This window comes from Perognathus longimembris, chromosome 3, assembly GCF_023159225.1.
Source record: "Perognathus longimembris pacificus isolate PPM17 chromosome 3, ASM2315922v1, whole genome shotgun sequence".
Classification (NCBI taxonomy): domain Eukaryota; kingdom Metazoa; phylum Chordata; class Mammalia; order Rodentia; family Heteromyidae; genus Perognathus; species Perognathus longimembris.
In genome coordinates, this window is record NC_063163.1 from 118,953,393 (window position 1) to 118,974,337 (window position 20,945).

A 20,945-nucleotide genomic window follows, 5' to 3' on the forward strand; every position below is an offset into this window, starting at 1 on the left:
CCAGAGCCCCTACGCCGCACCGTGGGCTGGCTGCGGTACTTGCCCGCACAGGCGCAAAGGGAGAGGCTGGGCGGGGGAGCCGCTGATGGACGGACTGTGGCTAGCCCAGTGCACGCTGCTCTTCCATCCCAGTCTCATCCACTACAGCGAGTTGCCCTTAGAATGTCTGGCTCTACAGGATGCCTCGAGCCGTAGACAAGGCCTACGACAGGGGACATGCTCCCATTCTGACCTTAGAAAAGGAAGGTTCGGAGGTAAAGCCAGGAGCTGTGCTGCGGCTTACTGTGCACACGAAGGCTTCCCTCCATAGACAGTCACTGGACCCACAGACGCTGGGCGGCGGGCGCGCAGGGGGAGATGAGAAGACATGGAGGCTCTGTTTCACCCAGGCTCAGTCCCTGAGTGAAGCAATGGAGGACTTAGTGCCAGGACAGGACGCCTTCAATAAAGCGAATAGCTCTGGCGAAAGCCATGTCTACGTCCGCATAAAACTTCAGAGCCACTCAGGATTCATTGAGGTCAGCGTCCCCTGGGAGGGAAGCGCCCCCCCCCCCCGAATCAGGAAACCACCCTCTGGGCCCAGAGGCCCTTGTGTGGGGGGGAAGGGGGGATGGGGGGAGGGGGAGGATCTGGACACAAGTTTAGAAGACTCAGCCTGTTTTTCTTGAGACCTACGACAGAGAACAGCTCCCTCTGCCGGCCATGCACCACAGCTGCACACTCTCCCTTCCTCTCCTTCTCTCTCCGCCCACCCTCTCTCTCTCTTCCCCACCCCCCCCCCACCTTTGGATGGCTGGCATAATGGAGGTGGAGTAGACAAGGCACAGGGTGTCCCAGAAACCCATCCTATCTAACCACAGCTTAGAGGAAACTCACGGAAGGGGCAGATGCCAGGGATTCTCGTTTCAATCCATGGGCCTCAACGTGTGCCGCCGGTGCTAAGGACAAAGAGCCCAGGTAGCGAGCCTCGGCCCCTTCCCTCCCAGGAAGAAAGTCACCACTCCCAGATAAAGGGGTAACGATGGGAAGGATGACTTTGTCGTACGATAAAACATAAAGATGCCCAGCTGAGGCCCCTCTATCCGTATCTGAAAGTTGCTCCTCCTCAAGTCCCAGCTGCTCCTTCTGCACGCGACTGGGCTTAAGCGCGGGGAGCTGCATGCCGGGTTTGCCCTGCTTCCGTCTGAGCCTTGGATCCCATCCCTGCCGCAGGCCAGCTGCCGCCAGCACACCCGGGCTGACCGTCAGGGCCGGCGGAGACAGAAAAAAGTTCCTGTGCCAGCCTACTTTAGATGGTCCTCCTGCTCTATCATGTACCAAGGGGTGAGGGCTGAGACCCAAAAGACAGAGCACCTGGGGTGGCGTGCTTCACAGAAAGACAAGCTGACACGAGAGAACAAGGCTGTATTTTGGACACCATAGGTGGAGCCAGGCACAGCTAGAGTTGCTTAGTTTTTCCACTTTGGATCCTGGCAGCAGAAAAGGCGGGGAGAGATGGAGGCCTACCTCCATCACTCCACGGAAAGGCTGGCCTGAGCAGGGTCCTTGGTAGCTGTCGTGGGGAGTGGCTGACCTCTGAGAGGAGAGACGGGACTGGAACCCGTGGCTCTGTTAAAATCACTTTAATCCAACACCCCTGTGTTGAGATGGAAGGAATGCTCCTTTCTGGAGAAGGGTAACATGAGATTGCTTGTTCCAGTTGTGCTTCATGGGTAACAGAGTGGAATGCCAACGATTCTCAAAGAGATCGGCTGTTCCTCTCAATGGGATAATTTATTGTGCAATTACTTTATTTGCAAATGCGCTGGAAAACCTCTCCATCCGAGTTGAACAAATAGGCTCGGAGAGAGAGGGGAGGTAAATTGTTGCAATTACTAACCCCACCTTAAGATTCATCCAGCCGAATCTGAACATCTTCCAGTGCCTTAATGAGGGGTTTAGATGGTAAAAATCTTGCTGTGCGCCGGGCCCTGGTCTGGCAGTGGCGTGTGGGCGCCCCCATTTACTCCATGCTGAGCCTGGGGAGCAGGGACTTCCGTTTTCAGGAAGAGGACACGAGGACATAAACGCCTTTCCAGGACGGCCGTGGGCAAGCGGCTTAAGAGATGGCGTCCGCCCCTCCTCCCCACCCAGCACTCCACACACCGTGTGCTCCTTGCTTCGGTGTCTCTGTGGCAGAAGCAACTTCAGGGAGGATTTATTTTAGCTCGGGCTTTCACACATTTCAGTCTGTGGTGGGTCGGCCCCATGTTTGGGCCATGGAAAAATGTAGAGGGTAAGGTCGGGAGCTCCCGGTCTCACTGCAGGTGTGGCTCCCACTGGAAATGCTTGAAAGAGCAATGAACATCTTCCCAGATAGTAAAGTATACAACAGAGGTCAGTCGCTGTTAATACACACACACTAAACGCAACTAATTAGCAACATGAAAGTCAAAGTAGCTAATACTAGTGGGCACATGAATGAGTAGACCAACTGATGAAATGCCCTGAATGTCCAGAAATAGCCAGAACACTAAAGAGAAATGAGTCTATGGTAAAGTTGGCATATATATACATATATATATATAATCCCTTAACTGTTTATTAAATATGTAATTTAATAAACAAACTAGCTTGGCAAACTAGCTTGGAACAAAAAGAAGTTAAATCTCCCCTTTGTTCCTTGCTGCAAAGTAAGTCCAGATACAATAAAGATTAAAAATTTAAAAATTGAATTAGACTGGGTGCTGGTGGCTCACGCCTGTAATCCTAGCTATTCAAGGAGGCTGAGATCTGAGGATGCAGTTCGAAGCCAGCCCAGTTAGGAAAGTCCCTACAAGACTCTTATCTCCAATGAACTACTCAAAAACTGGAAGTAGCACTGTGGCTCAAAGTGGTAGAGCACTGGCCTTGAGCAAAAGAGCTCAGGGAGAGCACCCAAGCCCTGAATTTAAGCCCCATGACCAACAACAACAAAAGAAATTGAATTATAAAAGCACTAGAAGGAGTCAGATGTGATAGTGCAAGCCTGTAGCCCTGGCACTCTGGAGACTGAGGCACGAGGATTGGTTCGAGGCAAGCCTGAGCTACTTAGTAAGGCCCTGTCTCAGAACAAAACCCTAGAAGAGAGCCAGGGCATTTTGTTGCTGCTTTCAGCAGTCTTGTGGCAATACAGAGGTGGAAAGGGTCCTATAAGCAAACACCAAAGCTGGAAAGGAAAACCTGACTGCATTAAAATTGCATGATCGCTACATGGCAAAACAACCAAGAACAAAACAAGTACGAAATTGTTCAGTAAAGAAGCAAAGTCAAAGAGACATGATAAATGTTTGATGACACCCGCGACACAGAGAAGTCTATATTTAGTTTTCAAAGAGTTTTTACAATGTAATAAGAAGAAATCTCAAGACCACCCTGGGTGCATGCAAAAAGACAATCCATAGATAGAGACACACAAACGGTTTACAAATGAAAAAGTCATCCTCCTCCAAAAGAAATGTCAACTAGATGTAGGGAAACCGCTCAGATTTCCAAGAATTGGAAACTTGTTGGTAAACAGTCAGCAAGGATTTGAGAGAGGATGGCGTCTCTGGGAAGAGGGCAATTGGAGCAGACTCTTTGCTTTAGAGAGCTTAGAAATTCTACTTCTAGGATGGTATTCTGCAGACTCATACATACATACATATATATATTTATGGCAAAACCATATGTTCAGTGATACTCATGACCACATTATTGTGAATGTAAAATCCACCACACAGCAGTGCAAAAACTATAACTCAGGAGTAAACGGAAGAAATATTGTCATGCAAAAGCAACAAGCACGAGTGTTTGTAGTTTGTGTTCCCATTTATGTAAAATAAAGTAGGTATAAGATGTACACATCCACCCACTTATATATGCATAGAACTTTCTGGAAGAATTGATTGTAATTTGTCTTCAGAGATTTGCAATTTTCTATCACGTGTAAGAATTGTGTTTTGAGCTAAGAGTGTTTTTGACACACACACACACACACACACACACACACGTGCGCAGTCATAGCACACATCTCTCTCCTCAGACCCCAGGGCTCTGGGGCTCACTGCTGATGAGCGCCTGGCCTGAGCCGGTGCCGGAGTAGAAGTGGAAGCTATGGGCGAGACTCCAAGTGGAACCCGAAGAATGGGGAGTCTGGATAGGCTGCAAGGTTGAGGAAGGACGTGGATGAGAGAGATCAGTAGACGTGTGGACAGCAAAGCGGGAATGTGGGCCTGTCCTTTCTAAGCGAGGTTCCTATGGGCAGAGGGGGTTTAAGGTGGTAAAGAAATGAAGATCGTGCGAGTCAAAGCAGAGAGGGGAGGTCATGGTGTTGAGGAAGCTCCAGCACCCTCCTCCCTTCCCCAGCCCCCGGTCTCCCTGGGCAACCGCCCCAGCCATCCTCCCGCCCCCCCGCGCATGGAGCAGGTGCCCGTCCTGACCGGCCCTTTGTGTTGCAGCGGTCACCTGCCCGCCCAACAGCCACTACGAGAGCTGCCTGAGCGTCTGCCAGCCGCGCTGCGCCGCCATCCGCCTGAAGAGCGACTGCAGCCACTACTGCGTGGAGGGCTGCCAGTGCGACCCGGGCTACGTCCTCAACGGCAAGAGCTGCATCCTGCCGCACAGCTGCGGCTGCTACGCCGACGGCAAATACTACGAGGTGCGCCGCCCCCGGGGGCCGGGGGGGGGGCGGCCGGGCCTGGCACGGGCAGAGCACGCGCACCGGCAATGCTTGCTCGCGAGAGTTGGGGAGGATCGCGGTGCAAAGCCAGCTGGGTAGGACAGTCCCTGAGACTCTTACTTCCAGTTAAGCAGCAGAAGAGCAAAGGTGCAGCGGTGGCTAAAGTGGTAGAGCACCAGCCTTTTGAGCAAAAATGCTAAGTGACCGCGTCCAGGCCCTCCCCACCCCCTACACACACACACACGGCAATCAGAATTGACCACAGTGAGGACGGGGGCGGAAGTAGGCCAGGGCAAAGGCTGCGAGACTTGGAAGGGCATCTTGGCCTCCCCCTCACCGTCCTCCCCCCGCCCCCCAAGCACCAGCAAGGGCCTCTCTGCCCATGTGAGCCTTTCTCTGGGGGCACCCGGACCCTGTGCGTTTCCTCTCTGAGTGCGGACGTGTCTGCTGTGGCTCTACATTGGGAATACAGTGGCTGCGAATCTGACAGCTGTAGCTGTCTTAGCTAAGGACACTGGTAACTGGAAAAAAAATGGAGCTTGAGGATGGAAAGGCCATAGTTGTTGTTGTTGTTTTAGTAGGCTATAATCCTAAGCTGGAAAAGGTCTTGTTGTCTAGGGAGGGTCTTCAGTACGTGGGTCTTCAGACCCATCGGTGGTTGTGTAGAGAGTGAACGCTAAACACGTGCCACCACTGTGGAAGTGGCATTGTGGGAGGGGTCAAAACCTTCCTTTCTTAAGGAACTTGAAATATCTATTCAGGAAAGAACAAGGGAACCGCTACACAGTAACCTATCAAAACTTAACAAAAGAACACAGAGCAAATCGATTTTCAGTAAAAGGAAATGGTAGCCTATAAAAGGAATCCGTTGATACGCTTGAATCTGGAATCAACCGGGCAAGGAAAATACATAATGTGCTGATGCATTGACTTGTTGAAGAATGGCTAAGCTGCCTTTACTTGGGAAATGCATCGAAGAATGGGAATGTGGGCATCCCCTTCAGCTTCATTTTCCCTAGGAAATGCATTTAATGGTTAGGTTAGAAAGACAGGGAGCAAGTACAATGGAGCTAATGAAAGTGAGCTTCTCGGGGGAGGTGATACTTCACTTAGCTTTTAGAAATATCACGGAGGCTGGGCGTGCGGCGTATACACCTGTAACCCCAGCTGCTCGGGATGTGTAGGTAGGAGAAACACAGCCCAAGGTCAGTCCTAGGTGAAATGCTGGTGCTCTAATGACCAAGCCATGTGTGGCGGTGCCCGTGTGTGGTGTTCAGGTGGTGTGGCTAGGAGGACTAGGATCCAAGGTCAGTCCAGGCAAAAACTCAAGACCCTGTCTGAAAAGTAACTGAGGCATAAGAAGATTACGAAGTAGCTCAAGGGGTAGAGCACTTGTGTAGTAAGCCTGAAGTCCCGAGGCCAAACCCCAGGACTGTCCCTCCCGGACACCCAGTGCTACCCCCACCCAAAGAGTGTTTGAAAGGAAGAGGTAGAACTCCAGAGAAAGTAAATTTACTTTGCTCATCTGGGAGAAGATACAAATAGGTTCAAAACTTAGAGAGCGCTTTTTCTAAATTGCACTCCCAACCTGGAGGCCATCCAAAATCCATCTGTGCCACACACCCCTCAAACCCCGGTACCCTTCGCACCCTTCAAAATCCTTGGCAGGAGTGTCCCCGTAGAATAGGAGATGAGACCAGGGTCTGACACTGCTAGGAATATGACATTGTGCACTGGCGTCATTTCCCTGAGGTTCTATTTCCCTTCAAATGAAATATGACCAAGACTGACTGGGTAGAGTTGCTGCATAAATAGGCTAGATGCCCGGCCTCGAACCTGTCAGCTAGTCATCCAATAACTGGTAGCTGATATCGTTATTGCTGCTGTTGTTCTCTTGAGAAACATTTTGTAAATTAAAAAAAAACAACAGGCATGCTAATGAGATGATGCTTATAAAAACCCTTGGAGCTCTTGAGGAAGACACAGCCCAGCTCTGCTAGCTATTAGTCCTATAAACATTGCTCTCTGTTTCTTATCAGTGTCAGTGGGTTTTGACAACAGTTTATGTTTGGGAAGAAGCAGAGCCACAGAACAAATAAGCCATGTCCACAATTCAAACAAGCTGGTGTATATGTGTGTATGTGTGTGTGTGTGTGCTTTGTTTATATAGTAAATGTCTTTGGAAATAAAGAGAGATCACAATCTAGCCAATAGCATGTATGGTAATCACCCAGCTGTCTTTGTCAGGTCTGATTAGGGTAAAGAAAGTGGCCTGGTGCCAGGGTACTTTCTAGGAGGCTAGCTTTGTGACCAAGTCCCCTATGGATGAATTATTTATCCTTGATCATATCCACATACAGGGGGTTGTTTTTCTCTTTCTCCTGATACAATGTCTGAGTTTCTTATCGGAAAGAGGCCAGACCAACCACTCAATTATTCTGTAAATCTGATAAGAAAAAAATGAAGTCAATTTGTGAGGCGTCTGGCACCCAGAATATGTTATAGATCTGGAGGGAGGGAGGATTGGTTCCAGGAATGACTTCACTTGGAAGATGAAAGAATCAACAATGGCATCTTGAAGTACAGGTACTGGAAGATCTCGTCCTTTAGCAATTTGCCCTTGGATCTGAGTCACAGCTATTGTTGATAGCAGGGGTTTTGATAAGCCTATCCTTGAAGCAGCCAGTGGCGACCAGAAAACATCATAGGTCTTTTAGTACCACTGAGATATCTTTTCCAGATTGTGCTGTTGGTAAATTGATGCAGGTTATGTGCATCAAAACCAGCGATCTGAAATTCTTAAGCCCGCAAAGCGAGAAAATTTTGAGGGCTGATTTGATGCCATAAATAAAAACTTCTCGCACTATGAAACTTTGTTTCATGCACAATTTTTAAAAGATACTGTATTAAATTACCTCCTGGCTCTGTGTAGAATGCGTGCTTGAAACAGATGTGTTTTGTACTTAGACTTGGGTCCCATCCTCAAGGTATCTTATAATACATATGCAAATAATCCCAAATCAGCAACGCTTCTGGTTTGTAGCATTTTGGATGAGGGCTGCTCAATCTGGAATGCCCATATACCAACTTATTGTGGCCGTATCTGACTTAGACAGCCACGATCATCTCCCAACAGTTCCCGGGAATTCTTAGGCTAGAGAAAGTACAAGATCAAGAATACGGAATTCAAGCGTGTCTGCAGATGGTTGCCTGTTTGGACAAGAGTAGATACTAGCAGACGCACGGCATTGTTAGCGTTGTGCCGGTTTTATATAATCCTCACGATCTCTGAGGGAAATGAATGGTTCTTCCGTACTAGCTATAATTTACTGAGCATCTGCCAGGAGAGACATCTCCATGCCTTTTACAATTTGACCTTCAAACTGTCAGGTAAGACCATGCTCCTTAATGTGGAGGTAAACAAACGAGACTGGGGATACAGTTGTGCCAGGCCCTGGGTTCCATCTCTAGCACTCCAGGACTACAAAAACAGTCGTGTAGACACACACAGACCGACACACACTAGGGAGATTAGTGCGGCGGTTCCCCAGGACATCGCACGCTCGGGTGCGGGGGTCGGGGCTGACACGCAGGGGGACAGGGTCCCAGCGCTGGCCTTTCCCGCCGCCCAGATGGCCGCCAGGTTCCTTCGACAGCTGAGAATGTGGGTGGGCTGGGAGTCGCTCCGAGCTCCCCACGGAAGTGGGGGCCGGCTTTGGGGGGCGGGGGGAGGTCCCGCTTTTCCCCTGACGCCCCCGGGCCCGCCGTTGTGTTGCAGCCCAAGCAGCTGTTCTGGAACGGCGACTGCACGCGGCGCTGCCGCTGCTTCCGGCGCAACCTCATCCAGTGCGACCCGCGCCAGTGCAAATCGGGCGAGGAGTGCGCGCTGCGCCACGGCGCCCGCGGCTGCTTCCGCACCAAGACCTCCTTCTGCCTGGCGGCGGGCGGCGGCGTCTTCCGCACCTTCGACGGCGCCTTCCTCCGCTTCCCCGCCAACTGCGCCTTCGTGCTCTCCACCATCTGCCAGAAGCTGCCCGACGTCTCCTTCCAGCTCATCATCAACTTCGACAAGTGGTCCTCCCCGAACCTCACCGTCATCTCCCCGGTCTACTTCTACATCAACGAGGAGCAGATCCTCATCAGTGACCGCCACACCGTCAAGGTGACCGCCGGGCCTGGCCCTGGGGGGGGGGGGGGGAGGGGAATGGGGGGAGCGGGCCGGGGACACCCACGGGCCTTGGCCGAGCGCGCCTGGTGCCCAGCTAAGCAGGTTTCGCTGTTGGGTAAAAAATGCGGTCACTCCCGCCGCCGTGCGTGGAGGAGCCCATTTTAGAGAGCAGACGTGTATGTAACGTGTCTGTGCACCTAAGGGGGGAGCCCCGTGGTAGGACAGGCTCACGCCCGTAATCCGAGCTCATCAGGAGGCTGAGCTCCCAGAATCCCAGTTCCAAGCCAGCCCCCAGCAGAGTCTTAATCAAAGGCTCTTAATTAACCCCAGCCCCCCCCCCAAAAAAAAAACATAAAGAAAAAACCCAGAGCGGTTCAAGGGGTAGAGCAGCAGCCTTGAGCACAAAAGCCAAGTGAGAGTATAAGACTCTGAGTTCAAACCCTGGTACAAAATAAAAACAAAATAGAATAAAAAGCATAGCATGAGTGGCTACCAGGGTTCCCGTGATAAAATGGCGGCCGGTTGCACTGTGGATTGGGTGTCCTAAAGCGTCTGCTCTGTGTTCAGCGGCGCTCAGTTCTTCGCTCTGTCCACCTTTCAGCCCGCATGTCTGCTGGGCCCTTTCCCCATGCTAAGAGAAGCCCGGCGTTTGCCTGTGAAAACAAGTGATCTAAGCCCACAACCACCCAAGCCCCCTCCCCGGTCAGAGGGCCCACGATGGCGTGGCAAAGCAGGAAAGCAGTGCATTTCTCTTTGACTGGCACTTCCCTGGGGTACTTGTCTGCTTTTGTTGTTGTTTGTTTTGTTTTTGTGTGTGTGTGGGGGGGGAGGTGTTATTTGATGAATTCTGGACCTATTTATAAATAAATGTGATGTCCTCCCTTGTAACCATATCGGACTTGGACCCTCCACTCCTGCTAAAGAAGATACTCTGCTCTAGCAACTCTTGACAGCCACCCCTAGACTCTCGGCAGGCAAACCTAAAGTCAGGGCCAGACTCCATCTCTGGAGCCCAGGCAGCGAGGGCCAGGGAGAGAGCCACAGTGTCGTTACTGTGGAGTCGAGGGTGGCGACTCCGCTCTCCACATTGGCTGGGCTAGTCTGGCACCGCGTGGCCTTTTATTGGAAGAGCCGTGACATAGCTCAGTATCCAGGGTTAGGCAAAAGACTGGCTGGGTTTTGCAAGCTTAGACTCATCTGGATTTTAATGCCGGTTTTGAACTTTAATAAAATCTGCTACAGTGCGGACACTCCAACTCCTTTTGAAAATGGGCCCAGGTGCACGCAAGCACACGGGTGCAGAATACAGGAGGAAGGCATCGAAAGTGGTCACCTGAGAAAGCAAAATGGGCTTTGTCATGAGTAAATACCCGAGCTAGCCAAAACAGTAAGGACATTTTTAAGATCTGGTTGGTTTTTGTTTTTTATGAAACTAAAGATACTAACAACCTGTGGGGGGAAACTCAATTTATTTTGTAAGTACAGGAAAAGTATGTTATATTCTGTCCCAACGGCCAAGAAAAGAAATGTTATAAAGCAAGAAGCTGACAAGTGCTGAAACGGCTGAGCCTAGAGGACCCCTGGGGGGCGTCAGGCCTGGAGATTATACACAGGAAACAGGGAACGCGGCGACCCTCTGCGTTCACGCTGGCTAGGTCGGGCTCCCCTCTGCCCAGGATTAGCGTGCTGCTCTCAGTCCTTCCCCGGCCTACGCTGGGGAACGTTGTGCACAGAAATGCTCCCGTCCACGGAGGGTTCTCCTCTCTTCTTCCCTCCCCCTCGCTCCCTCCTTGGGCTCCGTATGTGGCTTCCCTTGGGAGAACGGTAAGGTGAGTGTCACATCTTGAATGTGGGCCCAGCTGGGCTTTGTAAATAAAGTTCTGTTAAAATGTGAGCCGCGCTCCCTCTGTTACACGGCGCTGTCAGCCACACGGGCAGAGTCCAGTGGTGGCCGCAGAGACCACGGGGACCACGGCGCCGCCTGCACTTGGCCCCTGCGATGGCTACCAAGGACGGTGACGTCCTTCCTGCCTGTCCCCCAGGTGAACGGCACTCAGGTGAATGTCCCGTTCGTCACGGGCTTGGCCACCAAGATCTACAGCAGCGAGGGGTTCCTGGTGATCGATACCAGCCCGGACATCCAGATCCACTACAACGGCTACAACGTCATTAAAATCAGCATCAGTGAGAGGCTGCAGAACAAAGTGTGCGGCCTGTGCGGCAACTTCAACGGCGACCTGACCGACGACTACGTGACCTTGCGCGGGAAGCCGGTGGTGAGCAGCGTGGTGCTGGCCCAGAGCTGGAAAACCAACGGCATGCAGAAGAGGTGAGGCCGGCCGGCCGGTGCCATAGTGTTCCGTTTCCCCCCCCCCCCAGCAGGTGCTCGTGGGGGAGGGCTCCCCTCGGCCTCCCCTCGGCCCCTGCAGAGTTAAGCCAAAGGCCCTGGCCGTTTTGATGCTGCCTGCGGGGCGCATCGGGGGCCACGGGAGTTTTCTGAACAGCAAAGAACCGAGCTCGGGCGACAGGGACTCTAAATGAGCTTCTCATTCCGCCCTGAGCTCATCAGAACAGGGCGCCATGCAGAGACCAGGGTCTGAGGCTCTGACCCGATACCCACAGGGGATCTGGGCTTGCGGCTAGGGGTGGAAGGAAGAGTGGACTTAGAAGAAGAAAGGCCGCCCTTTGCTCTCTAGTGCTGAGCCTAATTGAATGACCTTGACTCTATCCACAAGCCTCGACTGTGCTCATGCAGGCCAAAGCCCGGGCAGAGCAGGACAGCCTTTTTGAAAATAGAAACCACAGGGGGTTACATGATTAGGCCCAACCGGCCAGCCGAAGTCAAATGGGCTAAACACCTGATTCCTAAAGCTCTTAATGTAGATTCCCTCTGGGGCGCCGAATTATGTCGCTGCCTTTCTGGGTCTATAGATAGCTTCTCTTCCCTGGTGTGTCTTTGCTTGCAAAATGACTTGATCTCTTCATGCTCTCCACTCAAGACTCCCGTAAACACCCTGTTGTAGAGATGACGCCCCAAGCCCTTCCTGGCCTTGCCCCACGATTATACTAAATAATGTTAGGTCATCCTGTGAATTAGAGGACCCAGAGGACTGTGGGCACTGTGAAGTCCGTGCTCTTCATTTCCTTGGGAAAAGCAATCTAATGCAGTCGCTTATTACTTGAGGAGGCAGGGCAGAGGGTGGGCCAGAATTCTGTTCCAGGATTCTCCATCCTTCCTCTAGTGCCACCCTGTGCCCCCCTCCCCCCCCCCCCCACGAGAGAGCGAGGAGATAGCCTTGGACGTGGAAGCTACTCCGGAATGTCCAGCAATAAGCCTGGTTCTGTTCTTCCTAGCCTGGGAAGTTCTAATTCCATGTTAACTTTATTTTCTTCCTTCTTCTGTATTTATTATTTTTCTGTTACAAACTATCTTCAACTAGATGCACATTTCCTTGTGAAGGTTTCTTGCTTTGGGTCTTTGATCACTAAACTGGCTTAGAAAGCGCTTGGATTTCCTGTCACATCTTTAATTCTGTCATCTGTCATTACTGTTCTTATTGCTATTGTTATTCCATCAATAGCTGCTGATGTTACTAACGGTACCAATGGGTGGCATCGTGATAACGGCAATGATACGAATATCTTCCTTTGGGAGGGCTCTAGGCTGTGGGCCGTTGCTGTGTTCCCCTTCCCTCTGTCCTAGTGGTGTCATCAGCAGGGGTAACTGCTTCACTCTCTTAGATGACTCTAGAAGGTCACACAGGGGGTCAGCGTTGGGATCTGAGTGCCGGGCTCGCCCGCAGAGCCAGCGTGGCGGCCCAGCGGACGCAGCCCTGCCTGGCACGCCAGAACTTGGGGAGCCGCGCCTGCTTCCCGCGTTCTGACCACCGGGCCTCTCGCTCACCCCAGCTGCAACGAGCTGCAGTTCTCCCAGTACGCGGCCGCGTGCGACAACGTGCACATCCAAGCCATGCAGGGCGACGGCCATTGCCTGAAGCTCACCGACATGAAGGGCTTCTTCCAGCCCTGCTACGGGCTCCTCGACCCCCTCCCCTTCTACGAGTCCTGCTACCTGGACGGCTGCTACAACCACAAGAAGTTCCAGCTGTGCGGCTCGCTGGCGGCCTACGGGGAGGCCTGCCGCTCCTTCGGCATCCTCAGCACCGAGTGGATTGACAAAGAGAATTGCTGTAAGAGAATTGTGCGTGTGTGTGTGTGTGTGCGCGCGCGCGTGCGTGTGTGTGTGCGTGTGTGTGTGTGTGTCAGGTAAGTATATATTCTTTAAAATTTGTGGCAAGGTATACCTGTGTGTTGGTTGGCAAATGGACTCGCACATTTCTCTGTGTGTGTGTGTGTGTGTGCGTGCACACATGTATGCTGGTATCAGGGCTTGGGGCCTTATCCTCTCACCTGACCTTCTTGCTCATGGCTGGTGCACTACTACTTGAGCCACACTTCCAGGCCAGTATTCCACTGGTGGATTGGAGATAGAGTGTCACCGACTTTATTATTCAGGTAGGTTTGGAGATGATTTTATCCCGGCCGGTCGTAGATCATGGTCTTCCCGTCCCCGCCGCCTGGAGTGACAGGGCACGGTGATGAGCAGATCTATCTTGATGGGAAGGAGGCTATTGAAACAAAGAAATGAGTCTCTTAAAGGAAGCGCCCGTGCCCGCTCCGGCAGCGCAGATACTAAAACGAGCGATACAGAGAAGGTTCACAGCGTGGCCCCTGTGCAAGAATGACGCGCGAATTCGTGACGCGTTCCCCGGTTAAGACACAACCCAAAAGACGGAAGCGCCCTCAGTGGGTGGCCGTGAGGATTGCCCTCTGCCGTCGTAGGTGAGGGTGCCGTCCACACGCTGGCGTCTGTGTCACGTAGCTCTCGACGCTTCCGTCGGAGCGGCACTGTTCGTCTAAGTCAGGGCTGGTGAATTGTGTGTACGTTTTGAGTTTGCCTGTTTTCGTGAAATCGAGTAGCTGTTTTATGGAGAAGGAATCAAAATTATCCTGGCATTGAGGCACTGGCTCTCGGATCTTGCTGTGCCCTAAGGTTTTCATTGCTGACAGATGTGGATTGATCATGAACTGGGCGCTGGGAACGTCGAGCTGAGTGTTTTGGATATTTCTATTTATTGTTTATGTTTTATTTATTTATATTTATACATACATTATTTTTATATTTATATTTAGGATATTTATATTTTAGATATTTATGTCTATTTATATTTAAACGTGTGTTTATATAACTATATAACAGTACAAGTGAGGACGCTACGCTCTCGTGGGCACGGTAATTACGGTACTTCTTAGCAGCCATTTCCTCTCCCTGGTGACCTTGCGTGTGAAGCACGTAGCTTGAGGGGCACTCGTGAGGGTCGAGTCAGTGAAAGCCCCGGGCAAGGGCTGGATCCCAAGCCATCGCCATTTCGTTTTCTGCAAGGCCGCCCCGTCCACGGACCCGCAGCTGCCGTCGGAACCCTCGCCGTTCAGAGACTTAACGCGCGGCCGGTCCGGAGGGCAGCCGCCCCCACCCCCCTCCGTGCGGGGGGTGTGAAAATCACGTGTGTGTTCCCGTGCGTTTTCCTTTTTAGCAGGAGTGGTTGAAGATCCCTGTGTGGGTGCCGATTGTCCCAACCGGACGTGCGAGCTGGAGAACGGCGGGGAGCTCTGTGGGTGCATCGAGCCACCCCCGTACGGAAACAGTGAGTGGCCGCCTGGGACCCCTCGGGGAGGCGGGCGGTGGCGGGGGGGGGGGGTCCCGGCCCCGGCATAGGGAAGCTCCAGAGAAGGGCTTTGAGGTGATCTGCTCCTCCCATGAGGAGCTCCGGGAGCAAGCCCTCCCCAGAGCTGCTGCATCTTTTCCCCCAGAACCTTCCATGGTAGGAATCGGTACAGTGCGTGCAGCCGGCCAGCTCCAGCAGAGGCCAGCTTCCACACCTCAGAGACCCAAGTTGGTCTCTCACACTCACAAGGGAGTAACATGAAAGAATTAGCAAAGTACCAGGTGCCTGAACACCGGCTAGAAGCCAGCTCCCCTCTCCCCCCCCCCCCCCCCCCGCCCGCCATCCCCCGCCCAGATCCTTTTAGTCTGGAAGATACCTTGGGGCGGGGGAAATGGCGTCGGCCTCAGGGAGCCCACCCGCACCTCAGCCTGGAGGAGGGCGGCTTCACCCTCCACGCCCCGCCCGCCCGTTCCTGAACCCAGGAACTCAGAGGCGTTCGTGCAGAGGGAAAGCCTAATTAACTAGAAGTTCCCCGAGAGGGGGACAGAGGGCTTCAAAACAGAGGAAAACGTTTCTCTCTCGACAGTGCTTATTACCGGGTGTTTATATGCCGAGGGAAAATGTCGATTGGTGCATCACTGTCTGGAAAGGCCAGTCGTGGGTGCTCGCCTGGGGCCCTCGAGGGGTCCGGCCAAGCTGGGTTTCCCCGGGGCCTGGGGTCAGAGGCCCCACCTGGCTTGTTCTCCTTTCCGGTCGTGCTTCTTAGCCAGGCCCCCAGTGAGCCGGATTCCGTAGGTTACTTACCACGAAGTCTCTGTCACCCGCCTGTGTGGGAGGAAGGCCTGGGTTTATCAAGAGCAGACAAAAGGCACTTCGTTAGCATTTTATCTTTTTAATAAGGCTCTACCAGTGCCCAAGTTACTGCCTTAAATGAATTCATGCACTCATTTGGGGTGATCAAAGCATCGTTAGAAATGCGTGCGGCCTCTGAACAGAGCTCATTCGCCTGCTATGAGGAAAGATGGCAGCGGGAGGCCTCGCCCCAGCCCTGGCAACATCGCTGATGGGGTTCTTGTAACCGCCGCTCCCGCAGACTCCCACGACATCATCGATGCAGAGGTGACCTGCAAGGCGGCCCAGATGGAAGTGTCCATCTCTAAGTGCAAGCTCTTCCAGCTGGGCTTTGAGAGGGAGGGCGTGAGGATCAACGACAGGCGGTGCACCGGCATCGAAGGGGAAGATTTCATCTCCTTTCAAATCAACAACACCAAAGGGAACTGCGGGAACATTGTGCAGGTGAGACGAGGCGACGGGAAAGAGCACCTGCCAGAGCTAGTGGCAGTTTTTGGTACGTGCCCATCGGTTGTCCTTAAAGGCAATGCTGGGGCACTCTGCTTAGAATAGGCTCTTTGGAGAACAGCAAAAGGCACACAGGATGGAAAACAGCAAGGCTGATTGTCATTTAGTGCTACGCGGTTGATTGAACGGAGGGAGCGTTGTAAGTGATGTGTCTCTCTCCCTGATTTCCCAGGCCTGCTGTCATCCTTTGTTCCGCAGACTTGAAAAACCACTGTTGCCTCCTCTTATGGTTTGCCGTCTTTCCATGTAAATTCAGCCTGGTTCAATTATGGGGAGTGGTTAAGCATGCCACACATAGCATCTGGCAGTTCGCTTCCAAGATCCAGCGAGACCCCAGCCTTCAGTGCCAGAATTCCCAATGTGGGAGGTAGCAAAGCATCTGGTTTCCCTCCGTGGTCCTTCCTGCAGTGTCTTTTATTCATGATTCTGCCCATTAACACTTCTGTCAGGGGGAGAAAAGAGTAAGGTAAAGCTCTCATGTTCAATTTGGCACTTGTCACCATGTCTGGCAAAAGGTTTGGTTGGAGGAGAGAGTTCTTTCTTTCTTTCTTTTTTGTTTGAATGAAGGCTTGCAAAAGAACTTGCAGCTCAATTGCTATTCCCTGGCTATGGCAATGCCTCGCGTTCGCAGAAGCCTGAATTCCCAGCAGGGCCTGGGGCTGCCTGTAGTTAGGATGCAGTGGTATATGGAATCGCCCTTCCGCGGACCCTCAAGGTTATCAGACTGACACCTATTGCGATGTTCCCCCCCCCCCCCCGGCCCCGTAAACAGTGTAGTTCCACGCTGATTTGTACTAGCCTCAGGTTATGTGTGGAACGAAGCCATTCCTCTACGCTCAGGCACAGGGATTTGAAATGCAAGCCACATAGCCTCTCTCAGGTTTAATGATTTCTGACCTCCCCTTTCTCCGCAGTCCAACGGTACTCATATCATGTATAAGAACACGATCTGGATTGAAAGTGCCAACAACACGGGCAACATCATCACCAGGGACCGCACCATCAACGTGGAATTTTCATGCGCGTACGAGCTCGATATCAAGATCTCCTTGGATTCGGTTGTGAAGCCGATGCTAAGGTAATGTGTGCTCACCGCTGCCTTGACAGCTAAGGGCAGCGTCATCGAGCATTTTCGTCTTTAAAGCACTAGGGAAAACACACTCGCTCTGTTCAGAACCTATGCACGTTAGAGCTTCGCTGCTCAGTAGAAATCTCTGCACTCGTGGAAACAGTTCCAGGTCTGAAGCCATCCACATCCGATAGCTAGCTAGCAGTCACAGGTAGCCACTGAGTCTTGGAAGTAGGACTCGGGGGCTGGGGAATGGAAACCTTGCTCTGTTTACATTTACACTCCCCAGTGTCCGAGGAGGGACTGGTGTTGCTCTAGACTTGCACGGTTGCCGGATGCTCTTCCTTCCTTCCACTTTTTTTTTTTCTCAGTTTGAAATGTGATCGGTGATTGACGAAACAGGATGACTCGGGGTTCTGTGTCTCATGGCCGTTTCTCTGTTAGTGTTATTAATCTGACAGTGCCAACCCAAGAAGGCAGCTTCACCACCAAGATGGCGCTCTACAAGAACGCCTCCTACAAGCACCCTTACCGCCAGGGCGAGGTGGTGCTGACCACGCGGGACGTGCTCTACGTGGGCGTCTTCGTGGTGGGTGCGGACTCCACCCACCTGATCCTAACGCTCAACAAGTGCTATGCCACCCCATCCCGCGACAGCAATGACAAGCTCCGATACTTCATCATTGAAGGAGGGTGAGTGGCCCCTGACAGAAGGACGGACAGACGGGCGGGCGGGCGGACGGACAGACGGACGGACGGTGGCATTGGAGCCTGGAGTGCACGGCCTACCCTGGGGAAAGAGGCAGGGATGGCGCGTTGTTGACCCCTACACGACCAGCCTGTGATTCTCCTAATGGCTGCCCAGTGAGGTAGGTTGTTCCGTGTGCCTCATTTTACAGCAGAGACCCAGCAAGCTGACTGAGGTCAGCGCCCCAGAGGGGCGGGATTGATGTGTTGTCTGAGCTTCCATTAGAGAGGACTGAGCGATTCTGCACACGAAGGAGGTACTAAGTCTGAGGAAAGGCTAGTGAGCAGCACCCCTAGTATGGTTTGGCTTCGTGGTACTGTGCTCGCCTCACATTCCTGAGAGATGTGGGTTCAATTCCTATAACCAAAAGGACAGCAGCAACAAAAGTTACAGAATTCTTTTTTGTAAGTGAGAAGACAGCAATCTCCCTTTACCGGACAGGAGGTACTCCAAGGCCTCCAGCCAGCGGCTTGCACCCTGGGTAATACTAAACCCCATCCGCGCCGGGTTCCTTTTTCCCATCCATGGAACAGGTGTTGGGTCATAACCTCGGGCCACTACGTGAGATCAGTAGCACACAGGCATGGAGACCCACACAGGGACTGTAACTGAGACGGCTCAGTCTGAGGCTCTCGTCCTGAGCAGAGGGGCCGGGCGGACAAGCCTTCTCCCCGATACCCAGAGCAGCCTGTAGTTCCAGACACGCTACGCAGCCCTCCTGCCGGGCTAGATTCACTTCCCCTGGTGCGGGGATGCTAAGCTTACTCCCTTATCAGTGCTCCCCTTTTTACCCTCTCTTCTGGGTGCCCGACCCGCGGGCGGCCAAGGTGGAGCGAAGGGACACGGGCTAGCCTAAAGTGCACGTGGCTGAACGAGATCCCCTTTTCCTCCCTCCTTACCCACCAAGGAAGCCAGGCGCACTCGGATCTCGGAGACGCTTCGGAGAGCAATCCGGTTTATTCGGGAGGGGCTCACAGTAATATAGTAGTGATGACGAGGATTGAGCAGGAGCTGGCGATAGGCTGGCGAGCTTGTCCATCCAAGAGCAGCTCCCAAGGACCTCCCTCATGGGCTAACGTCACTTCCCATAGCACCGCCCTCTGGGCAAAGCGCGTGAAAGGGGAGCACACGTGCTCACTGGCACAAGGTGGGGGATGGTCTCAAAGCTACCCCTTCTGGTTCGGGACCCAGAAGGAGATGGGTGTGGCTCACTTCCACACTGCCCCAGGGCTGGGGGAAGGGCGGCGTCTGGGGAGCGCTCTCCTCGCCCTTCCCCCCTTAAGGCCAAGATGAATCCCAGCACCCTCCCTTCTGTGTCTTCATACCGGGTTGGGTGTCCGTGACTGTGCGGAAGAGGGCGTGGCTGCCCTGTGCTTGAGCCCGCAAGGTTCTTTTCACTCACCACTCAGTGCCTGCCACCTCAGGCACCTTTCTGAACTAGCATGGTCACACAACAAAATGTGCGGAGTGAGTGAATGAGACGCTGTGGATCAAACGACAAGAAGAAGAATTCTCTTCATGGTTTTAAACTATGAACTGGGCGTGGTGACACGTGACTGGGATCCAAGCCACTGGGGAAGGACAGGCAGCGGATTGAAGTCTGTATAAAAATTCAGTCGCTTTTCTTTTTTTTTATATAGCAAATCTACAGAGGTGTTAAACTATCACCATAGTGTAATTTTAGAACAATTCTATCACTCCCATATAATAATTCTTAAAGCAGGTGATTGCATTATTCCATATTCTACTATGACTAGCATTTAATCCACAAGGCCTTTAATGGTTATGAAACCAAATCATGGGTGTGGATGTAGTTTCAGGGATGACTGGATCCAGGGAGCTAGCAAGACTGGCTGTCCCTCTGGCTCTTGTCTCTGGCATGCGTCCTCTCTCTCTCTCCCTGTCTCTCTGTCTCTCTGTCTCTGTCTGTCTCTCTCTGTCTGTCTCTCTGTCTCTCTCTGTGTCTCTGTCTCTGTCTCTGTCTCTGTCTCTCTGTCTCTCTCTCTCTCTGTCCGCCTCTCTCATGGACCTGGCCAGTTACTAGCCATCCTGGCCTGGCATTCTAAGGACTGTGACTCGCCTGTCTTGAGTCCCTTGTCCATCATTTGTGAAGGAAATGCATTGTTGGATTTTCCTGGGCAAGGTCAACACCAGATAGCGCAGAGCCTGCCATGGATGCTGTAATTGGTTTTGTGATTGGAGAAGAAGGGAGGGACCACAGAGAAAAGCTATTGGCTCTGGGCAAAGTATAGACATCTATGATTTTTTTCAGATGAAAACAAGCCTTGGAGAAGTCGGGCAGTCCACCCAAGGCGCACTGAAGTCATTCCCTCAGATATCAGAGCACACAGCCCGTAGTGCCTGGGTCTCTGGCCCTGTCTGGGAGACTTTCAGTCCTAAGACTTGGGTTTCCTCTCTTCAGTGTTTCTTCCCTCCCTTGTCATACTCCTAAGCACTAAGATCTGAGCCGCTCCACAAATGCAAACTCCAGAGCCTGTCTCCTTCCTCTGAAGGACAAGGTAGCATTTAGCATTTTAAAAATAGTATTTAATAGACTTGACCCAAGGAGGGAGGGAGAGCTGGTTAACGTGTTCATAAATCTCAGCTTACCCCAGGGTCTGTCTGAACAAAGGCCTTCCAATTAAACTGTGGTTAGGTGAGAAATTATCTCATCACTGAGAATTAGAACCTGTCGGTCCTTCTAAGCTTTCTTGGAGGATGTAGTTATTATGTTTTGCCTCTGAACTTATGGGAAAACAGCCTCAATGCTTCGTGAATGAGTAGGAAATGGGTCCACTTGAGCATTTGGTGGGAGGGCTGGGAGAGGGCGGGGATTGTTTGTTTCTCCTCCACTGGGAAGAGGCAGCCCCAGTTTCTATGTATAGCTTGGAAGTTTGGAGATAGACCCCCTGGCCACTTCTCTCGTGCATTCTGGTGCCTGGACAGAGGAATGCACGCATGCTCTTTGTCAGTGGCCAGGAGATGCTCTTGGCTTGTTTGCTCATCTCAAATGAGGAGCCCAGACTCCTGCATTGCAGACCCCTGTGCTCTGCTCCTGCTTTTTCTGGCTTCCTAAACGTCTAGCCAGGCAGGGAAAGAGTTGATATTCCAAGAGGAAAGTTCTGCCCGAGAATTAGAGAGCAGCTATCGTCTTAGAACCCTTGAACCAGCCTAGATTTTCCAAAATAATAGTGTTG

At 52.3% G+C, this 20,945-nt stretch overlaps 1 protein-coding gene and 1 non-coding gene across 2 annotated transcripts in view; both read left to right on the top strand.

The window, feature by feature from the left end:
- Positions 1-20,945, top strand: part of Tecta (tectorin alpha) — a 67,333-nt gene that overhangs the window by 41,178 nt on the left and 5,210 nt on the right. The window contains 8 exon segments of the mRNA XM_048344012.1: positions 4,458-4,657; positions 8,457-8,840; positions 10,889-11,174; positions 12,737-13,036; positions 14,441-14,551; positions 15,666-15,868; positions 16,846-17,009; positions 17,445-17,693. Coding sequence (XP_048199969.1) covers positions 4,458-4,657; positions 8,457-8,840; positions 10,889-11,174; positions 12,737-13,036; positions 14,441-14,551; positions 15,666-15,868; positions 16,846-17,009; positions 17,445-17,693 — 1,897 coding nt within the window.
- LOC125349770 lies at positions 13,517-13,622 on the top strand. The gene has a single exon (XR_007210582.1). It is a non-coding gene; the product is annotated as a U6 spliceosomal RNA (small nuclear RNA).